Source organism: Myotis davidii, unplaced genomic scaffold (genome assembly GCF_000327345.1).
Source record: "Myotis davidii unplaced genomic scaffold, ASM32734v1 scaffold424, whole genome shotgun sequence".
NCBI lineage: Eukaryota > Metazoa > Chordata > Mammalia > Chiroptera > Vespertilionidae > Myotis > Myotis davidii.
The window spans coordinates 1,268,430-1,278,334 of record NW_006295827.1 but is presented as its reverse complement, the minus strand read 5'-3'; the positions used below and the strand labels follow the sequence as shown (position 1 = coordinate 1,278,334).

The 9,905-nt window shown below is 46.4% G+C and overlaps 1 protein-coding gene across 1 annotated transcript in view; it reads left to right on the top strand.

The window, feature by feature from the left end:
- The window catches only part of WBSCR17 (Williams-Beuren syndrome chromosome region 17), a 420,861-nt gene that overhangs the window by 224,047 nt on the left and 186,909 nt on the right, over window positions 1-9,905 (top strand). Inside the window, exons 4-5 of the mRNA XM_006770853.2 lie at window positions 1,112-1,286; window positions 4,097-4,294. Of these exons, the coding sequence (XP_006770916.1) occupies window positions 1,112-1,286; window positions 4,097-4,294 (373 nt within the window). The remainder of the gene's footprint in view (window positions 1-1,111; window positions 1,287-4,096; window positions 4,295-9,905) is intronic.

Sequence of the window (9,905 nt, the reverse complement as noted above, 5' to 3'; positions counted from 1 at the left end):
TCAGTAAAATTATATGGTAATTGTCTTTCTCTGTCTGACTTATTTTACTTATCATAATGCCATCTAGGTCCATCCATGTTGTTGCAAATGGTAAGATTTAATCTTTTTCATGGCTGATTAGTGTTCCATTGTGTACATGTACCACATCTATATTCAATTCTCTATCATGGATACTTCAGTTGCTTCCATATCTTGGCTATTATATATGAAATATTCTTTGCCTCTGGTGATAACCTTTGTTTAGTCTAGTGTAAGTATTGCTCTTCCAGCTTTTTTCAGAAATTCCACTTGCTTCCGACATTTGGTGATCGTTATGTACATAAAGGTATCAACCTTTAAGTCTGTGGAGTTGGGCCCATTTGGCCTGTGTTTCAACCCTTCCATTACTAGGTGTGCAACCTTGGGACAGGTTAGCATCCCTGAGACTGTCTCTTAATTTGTGAAGTGGAATTAATCTAGGTTAATAATTAATGGAATTAATCTGGCAACTTCCTAGGGTTGCTGTAAGGTTTAAATTAGGTCATAGAAATAAAGCACTTTACACTACCTGCTCGTGCAGCAGGAGGTGTACGTCATCTCTGTGAGCACTGCTTCTGCCCATTACTCGGCAAAGATTTCCTTCACATCCTAAGACCAAAGGACCAACCCTGATAACATTGCCTCTGGTGCATGATTATGTGTCTGGACCACTTCGGGCGTTTCCTATAAAAACCAGTGAATGTGCAGATGGAAATGCCCATCAAGCAGTTGACAAACAGGACCAGGAGACAGTGGGAGGACAGAGATGCTGGCCAGGGAAGGGCTGTGGGCCACAAAGACAATCAACCTTAGAGGACACCTGCCAGCCTGCAGCAATGGGTTCTAAAAGCTGGGCCTCACTTCTGTCCAGGTGTACAGCTGGGCTGCTGGAAGAACATTGCTGTCCTGGGCCGCTGTGTCGTAGATGTCTTCTGACTCACACTGACGGGGTTGTCACAATTTTCTACTAAAATCACCAACACGCAAACTTTTCCACATTCTCAATTTCCTGAAGGTCTGTCAGCATCGCAGTGGGTTGGACATATGTTTGAGATGACATGTCATGGACCATCTTGTGTTTTGTCATTTACAGAGGAGCTGAAGGCCCCCTTAGAGGAGTACGTCCACAAACGCTACCCGGGGCTGGTGAAGGTGGTGCGCAATCAAAAACGGGAGGGCCTGATCCGAGCACGCATTGAGGGCTGGAAGGCGGCCACCGGCCAGGTCACTGGCTTCTTTGATGCCCACGTGGAATTCACTGCTGGCTGGTAGGTCACGCACTGAACCCTAGGGGTACTCAGGACCTACAGTGAGGTCAGGAGGGGTTAGAGTCTGGGAGGTGGGTGCCTGATTCCTCTGGGGCCCCTGGAAGAATGGAAAAGGGGTGGTTGGAAAAGAAGGTGAGACCATAGTCTGGGATAAAACTGGGAAGCAGGGAGAAATTTATCTGCTGTCTACTCAGTCCATCATGTCATTGTCATAGGTCCCTTGTGATTCCTCATTCTAGGCAGACACTGTGTCTCAACTTTCACTAAGTTGGCCTGTAGTAATCCTCTTAGCCTCCTGATGATGATAAAGATTTCTGTCTTGCCCATGTGGCAGGTCTGGCATGGGCTGTCTGTGGCTCTGCTCCACCTGTCCTCTGGACTCACTCCTGTCTAGGAAACACCACTTTTGTGGCTCAGAGGAAAGAATGCTGGCTGAACCTTGCAATGACTATGAAAGTGTCTGCTCTGTGGTGACGTTGTCACTTCTGCTCACATCCCCCTGGTTAAAGCAAGTCACATGTCCACGCTAAACATTGGTGTTGAGGGAGAGAGTACAGCCCTCTGCCGGGAGACCCTGTGGGCCACATGGTAAGAGGCAGGGCTTTTCCTGGAAGGGGAAGCAAATTACTGGGAACAGTGGTGCTCACTATCCCTGACTGGAGATGAAACTGCTCACTTCACAAGCATTCTTTGAACACAGTCTCCTGTCCCCATGCTCAGTAAACCATCCAGAGAGAGACTGATCTGGATGCTTCTCAGTGTGTGGCACCAGGCACCCTGGGGGAAGTGTGGTCCGTTTAAGGAGACCCTAGGGCTTTGGCTTTGGGGCTGAAGCCAGACCACCTGGGTTAGAAGCCTGGTTCTGCCACCAGCTGGCTATGTGGCCTGGGGCAAGTGACTTAACCTCCCTGGACCTCCATTTCCTCATTTGTAAAATGATGACCATACTATGTATTTAATGGGATTGTTGTGAGATTTAAATTAGCCAGCACATGTGACATGTTTAGAATGGCGCCTAGCTGGTAGTGAGTAATCAATAAATATGAACTGTCATTAGCTTATTAGGAAAAATATGTGTTCATAGATTAACAAAGGCAGCCTGTAATCAGAGTGACATGGATAAGGTGGAGAAGATGGTCTAAGAGTTGAGAAGGAGGAGAGAGCCTTCCTACTGGGGGTAATTAGGGAAGGCTTCTTGGAAGAGGTGGCACATGATCTAATAAGCCTCGGTAGGTAGCCAGACTTCCTGCCAGTGGCAGAAGGGCATTCCCAGAAGAGAGCAGCGTGAGAGAAGACTAGGAGGGGACAAAGAACTGAAGCGTGTCTCGACCTCAACTTAGATGGTGTGTGCAGAAGTATTGGAGGCAGTAAATGGTCCAGCGTATATTTTATTGCTCATTTTGAATAGAAAGATGAGGTGAGCCAGCAGGTAATTCAATAGCTGCAAATGAAAAGAGATGAGATGTAGGCCGAGCATTCTCATCATTCTTCCAAATAATGCAGAGAAATGGGATTTCACTTGACTCTTTTCCGGAGCCTGTGCCCCATGTTAAGCGGGGAGATTAATGCCTGGCTGGTGAGAGCCATCTTCTTCCAGAATGTGGGGAAGGAGCCCTGCCTCTGCTGCAGAGACACACACTGGCAGGGTGACTTACCGCCTGCTTTCTCCCAAGCCAGCAGGGCTACACCTAGAACCTGGAGCCTTCAAACTTCAGAGGGAAGGCAGGGGAGGGGCTGGAGTGGGGGACAGGGGGAAGAGATCAACCAAAAGCATAACCAATAGACACATTCACTAGGGCAGTAGTTCTCAACCTTCCTAATGCCGCGACCCTTTAATACAATTCCTTATGTTGTGGTGACCCCCAACCATAAAATTATTTTCGTTGCTACTTCATAACTGTAATTTTGCTACTGTAAACTGTATGTAATTATATATGTGTTTTCTGATGGTCTTAGGCGACCCCTGTGAAAGGGTAGTTCAACCTCCAAAGGGGTCGCGACCCACAGGTTGAGAACCGCTGCACTAGGGGGTGAGGGCATATACTGGGGGGTGGGGCTGGCCAGGGAGAGGTCAATGGGGGAAAAAAGGAGACCTATGTAATACTTTAAACAATAAAGAATTAAAAACAAAAACAAAGGAACAAAAAAACCTGGAGCTAGGTTACTGCCTATCTCCCAGTGCAGCCCTGAGGGGCAGGCTCTCTGGGAGGCAGGAATCTGCCTGAGTTTGCATTTAATTCATCCATCCGGTCAGCCATTGCTAACCAATTCAATTAGATCCCTTTTAAGAAATCAATTAAATAATCAATTAAAACAACTGAAATAGTCACACACACATAAAGAAGCTAGCGAAATGCTTATTAAAACCAGGCCATCAAGGACAGAAGTGACCTATTTTGGGAAAGGGAATTCAGCTCCTGCAGAAAATACAAGAGGCATCTACCAGTGCCCTGAGGGGGAACTGAAGCCGCTATGTAAAACTGTAATGCGATGCAAAGCACAGAGTCGGATGGCCTTGCTTTGGCCTACTCCGGCAGGTATAAAAGACAGGCTGGCACTTTCTGAATTCTTGCTCCAGGCCTCTCCTGCAGGCATCAGCATGGTAGCATCCCACTTGGTGAGGGCCTGAGCTGCACAATCCAACTGGGGCAGGCCACTTGGGAGCCTCAGTTTGCACCCAGAGTTCCAGCCTGCCAGAGCCCATCCGTTAGCTACATTGCTGCTGTTCATTTCCTGCCATCTGGGGGTCTGTGCCCGTTGAGGTGTGGGCTACTCAGGAGAGAGACTTTATTTCTACTTCTCTGTTTCAGGGCCGAGCCGGTTCTCTCCCGAATCCAGGAGAACCGGAAGCGGGTGATCCTCCCGTCCATCGACAACATCAAGCAGGACACCTTTGAGGTGCAGCGGTACGAGAACTCGGCCCACGGGTACAGCTGGGAGCTGTGGTGCATGTACATCAGTCCCCCGAAAGACTGGTGGGACGCCGGAGACCCTTCTCTCCCCATCAGGTCTGTGGCAGGCACGCTCTGGTGGCCTTGAGTCCCAAATCCCAGAGGACAGAGGAGCCAGGGGAGGAGGCTAGGGGCCACCCTGGGGATGGGGCAGTGGTGTGTAAACGCTGCTTTAGGAATTTTGGGTGTCCTACCATCGTAGCATTTTGATCCTTTAGCTACAGTTTTCAAGGGCAGCTTCTTAAACAGAAATCCTGAAAGACTGAATTGATGGTGTTACACAGGGTGTGAAAGCCCCCTTTCTAAGACCCCCAAAAGGGACTCTTGCTGTTCAGCATAAGCTTTATTCAGTGGTTCTATCCATAATTAAAAGTGGGCATATGAAAAAAAATAATTCAATGGCCAGAAAATGGGGAAGCAGAAGCATATTCTGGTTTTGGCTTGGGGCAGAGAAGTTGTGTATCCACGAGGGTAGAAATGAAGGGATGGTCTAGGCAAATAAGGGAGAGGAATATTCGTGATCTTTCTGGGAACCGGGTAGTGGTTTTCCCCAGAATCGGGCTTCCACTCTTTTCTGTTGTTCTTTGTGGTCCCTTCTGGTTTTCATCTGGTGAATATCAGTTGTCATGGTGCTCCAGGAGTCTGCGGAGTGCGGTCCTTCTGGAGGTCGAGGGGAGAATCCACCTTTTTGCCTTTTCCAGCTGGCAGAGGTTGTCCTCACTCCTTGGCTCATGACTGTATCACATCCCTTTTCGTCACCTGGCCTTCTTCTTTCTTTGACTTTATTGCCTACCCTTATGATGGTATTTGGGGTGCACATGAGTACTCCAGGATAATCTCCCCATCTCAAGATCCTTAATTACACATGCCCAGTACTTTTCCCCATATAAAGTAACATGTACAGGTGGATATTTTTTTTTGCCGGGCAGCTGGGTGGGGGGGGGAGGTTAAGGGAGGGGGGCACGGGAGAAGGTCATTATTTAGCCAGCCACAAATGCCCTGACTTTTCAATTAAGAAGATACTCGAGTTATAGCTCAGTAGTGTTTGTGATTTCTAATTGAGGCCAAACTGACTTAAACCTTCATGGTTCTGTCTTACATTAGAGGAGAGGGGAGAAGTGTTCTCACTTGGTCCTAGTTTTAGGACACTGTTGGTTTACAGAGGGATCGCAAGAAGGAATAATGGAAGAGCAGTGAGGACACTTTACAGGTAGCCATGAAGTTCTTTCTCAGTTTACAAATTTTTAATAAACAAGAGCAAGATGTACAGAACCCCCCATCCCAGCACCCCCATCCTCTGCCCCATCTATAATAATAAAAGCATAATATGTTAATTAGACTAGACAGCCAAAAAAGGAGACCTATGTACCATCTACATCCTTCTGGATGAAGCCGCCACGGTGGGGCCGAGGCAGAGGCAGTTAGGGGCGATCAGGCAGGCAGGCAAGCAGTTAGGGCAACCAGGCAGGCAGGCAAGTGGTTAGGGGTAATCAGGAAGGCAGGCAGAGGGGTTAGGGGTGATCAGGCAGGCAGGCAGGCAGGCAGGCGAGCAGTTAGGAGCCAGTGGTCCCAGATTGCGAGAGGGATGTCCAGCAGATGGACATCCCCCGAGGGATCCTGGATTGCGAGAGGGTGCAGGCTGAGGGACCCCTTCCTCCCATGCATGAATTTCGAACATTTCTAGTGTTCTTACATTTTCCTGCTCAAATTGAAAGCTGAAGAACTGGATTAGAGTAGAGCCACCTATGGGCAAAGCTGTGTAACAAGGAAGGCAGCCTTTTGGGCCAATAACTTTCTCAGCCAGAGATTCCTCCATGGCTCATTCCCATCCCAACCTAGCTATTCACTGTCTTCATGGCCACACTCTTGGCTCTCTACAAATAATAATGTAGATTCATCTCTAAGGTGTCATCTGAGAACCAAAGCATAACCTTTGGGATATAAAAGTTAATGGGTGAGATACTACCTCACACCCATTTGGATGTTACTATTAACAGCAACAGCAGAAAAGAACAAGTGTCGGCAAGGATGTGGAGAAATTGGAAACCTGTGCACTATAGGTGGAAATATAAATAGTGTAAACACTGTGGAAAACAGTTTCTAAAAAAATTAAAAAAGAGTGGCCATATGATCCAGCAATTCCACTTCTGGATATAAACCCAAGAGAGTTGAAAGCAGGCTCTCAAACAGATACTCATATAGTACACCCATATTCATAGCAGCATTATTCACAATAGTCAAAATGTGGAACATAATGTGGTACATATATGCAATGGAATACTATTCAGTCTTTAAAAAGGAAGGAAATTCTGACACATACAACAGCATGGATGAATCTTGGAAACATTATGCTAAATAAAATAAATCAGTCATCAAAAGACAAAACTATGATTTCGCTCATATGAGGTATCTAAAATAGCCAAATGCATAGAGACAGATAGTACAGTGGTGGTTGCCAGGGGCTGGGGTGAAACAGTTGTGGAAATTGGTTGCACAATAACATAAATACACTTAACACTTCTGAACTGTACATGTAAAAATGGTTAAGAGTAAATTTTATGTCATGTGTATTTTACCATGATTACAACAAATGAATGTGGAGTGCTTCAAGACCCCTTGGCTCTCAGAATTTGAAGGAATGAAGTTCAAATGATTGGCTGACATGCAGTGAGTTTCAGATTTTTGGCCAAATGTTGCTTCCTCCATGACATACAGGAAGGCTGACCTCTGGCCTTGATAAATAAGGGAATGAATGAGGTTGTGACAGTGGTGTAAGTGACAGAGGGAAAGAAGTAACTATAGTGCAGTGCTGTGGGTGCCCGGAAAACACGCTGTCTCTGTATATATAATGCAATAAAGCAAAAATTTGGCTTGTATTTTATGAGCTAGGGCAACATTAACAGATGATGAATAGGCATTCTTAAAAGACTAGAAAATAGAGTCGTGATCATGAATCATTAATTCACATGCATTTCTGATGTACAAAATAGAATCACATACCAATGATCTCTTTTTAATGTACCATCACTTATAAAATGCTTAATCTGTTTATAGTTGATGGAGATATTTAATTGTAGGAAGGAGTTTTTATGGCCCTTCTGATGTTATTAAGCAGATACAATATGATTCGTAAACATTAGGACATGGTGGTCTCCCCAACCCCCGCTCCCCTATGCTCCCGTTATTTCAATAGTAATGACTTTATTCTGGCAAAGGATGGGAGGAGAAGAGCTTTTTCACAATCCAAATGGCATCAACATGGATGGTCTTTGTATAAGAGACTTCTCAGTAGGCAACATAAAGTAGGAGATTTCGCATTAGGGGAATATGTTTCCTTTCTGTTTTACTTCTTCCTCTCTTTCTTCCTAGATAACTTCTGCTTGGCACACAGCTCTTTCCCGAAGGTTTTCTATTTTAACTCCACTCGCCTTTGTGTGCACCAGAGTTTCAGGTGCAGAGGGTGGGCAGTTGCCATTAAAGAGGACAGAGCTAAGTGTAAGGCATGGGGATGGGAACTGAAGAACTCTGGCCCCCCAGGGAGGTGCCAGTCCATGCGATGGTGCTGGGGACACAGGGCCGGCGGTATCAGGTCCTGTGACGTGTAAGAAAAGACACAAATCCCTATCATTTCATAAAACCTCCGAATTCTCAGTGTTGGCAATAAATCCCTCTTCTTCCAGACAACATGTTTCCAGGCTGGATTTGACCACGAGGGTCCCTGGAATTGATCGTTAGGCTACACGTGCTGCTTTGGGGACCTCTGGCATTCCCAGGAGAGCCTGACTCCATACGTCTCACACTGGGAGCTGTGGGTACTTGCGATTTGTGGCATTATTGTGTGGCTGAGGGATTGGGGGAAAGTGTGGCTCAAAGCTACAGGAGAACCATGGCTGGACTTCCTGGAGCTTGAGTGAAGGCATGAGAGATCCCCCTACTGCCTCCATTGGGTGCCCAGTCCTCTGCCTGTGGCTGAGATTGCTAAAGACTTTGAGAAGAGAGTTGACCCAGCTCTTGCCTCTGTGCAGAGAAGGCTCCCAAATCTATGTCTTAATAAAGCCCTCATTTTTCACCAAAATGGCATCATCTCCAATGTTACATTGAAATCCTATCAGTAGATCAGTTAAGCTTAAACTCTTGAGTCAAGGACCTCTCTGATAATCTAATGAAAGCTAGAGACCCTATCACCCTGAACGTGGATAAACTGACACAACTTTGCATATAGTTTTATGAAGTTTATGGGTGTCTTGAAGCCACCCTCCTCATGTCCCACTGGGCTTATCTTCAGAATGACTGGTAGATATTTCTCCTTTCCCAGTTGGAGAGCCTTTCTTTACCTTTTTTTTTTTTTTTTTTTATCACCCACTTGTCTATATGCTTTATGCAGCCAGGACTGTGGTTCTTTCATTTGCATCCCCAGGACTTAATGAGGACCTGGATGCCTGACAGCGGACGCTCAGAATAGAGGTCAGGGGTAGTGAACCATGAGGAAGAGGGTAAGATTGCTTAGAGGTGCATTAGAGAAGGAGAAAGAAAACCCAAATATATCTGGGTGAAGGGAGTCCATAAGGGGGACTGAAAGTACTGAGTGCTCAGAGAGGTATGGGGACAACCAGAGCTGCAGTGGCATAAAGATTTAATAACAGGCCCTGGCCAGTGTGGCTCAGTTGGTTGAGCATTATCCCATGTACCAAAAGGTTGCTAGTTCAATTCCCCATCTGGGCACATGCCCAGGTTGTGGGTTTGATACCTGGTTGGGGTGCATGTAGGACGCAACTGACTGATGTTTCTCTCTCTCTCCCTCTCCCTTCCTCTCTCTCTCTCAAATCAGTAAAAACTTTTTTTTAAAAAAGCATCCAATAATAGGAAGACTACAAACACCATTTGGTTTAAGGGATTAGCTGGGCAAAATCTTAGTAAAACCATCATAATATAGTATGTGGGTCTGAGGCTGGATGGCAGTGGGTAGAGAAATGAATTGGACATGAAGAGGTGAGGAAAGTGAGTGTGGATTATACTTCTGAGATGTTTGAGGGAGACTTGGGGAGGGTTAGAAACTGTGGATGGAGTGACAAGATAGAGTGGCATGTTCTATGGTTTTTTTTTTTAGAATGGGGGACACCCAACAAGTACCTCTAGCACAATGAGCAACTAGAACCCAGGGTTTATATTTCTAAAACCCTAGTTGCTTTGCTTTCCTCCTGTTACATTTAACTTGTTTAGTACAATGAATCCTTCTCTTCCCTCCAGCAAGTCCCATGATGTTTCTTATTACTCTTGGGTAATGAAAATCCTAGGGTCACTTTAAGTCACAAACCAGCCTCAATTCGTTATTGAAATTGTCCTCCTCTCCCTCAGCTGTGGTCTGCTGCTCACTGACCCCTCGCAGAGGAAGAGGGGCTAGAGCCCTTATTCTTTTTCTCCCTCACCCATCTTTCTCTTGGGAGGTGCAGTGTCTGACTCCACGGGGGCCCCGTGGGGTAAGGTGGGGGAGAGGCGGGGTAGGAAGATTCTTGTTTGATCGACACTGTCTTACAATGGTTTTGAGCTCTCCCGGGGCAGCAGGTGGGTAAAGCTGGTTTTTCCCTTGGGCACATGGAAGGTATTTTGATGGCTCCGTGTGGCCTGGGCTCCCGCTCAGCTGGTCCCTCCAAGGCTCCCCCCTCCCCGC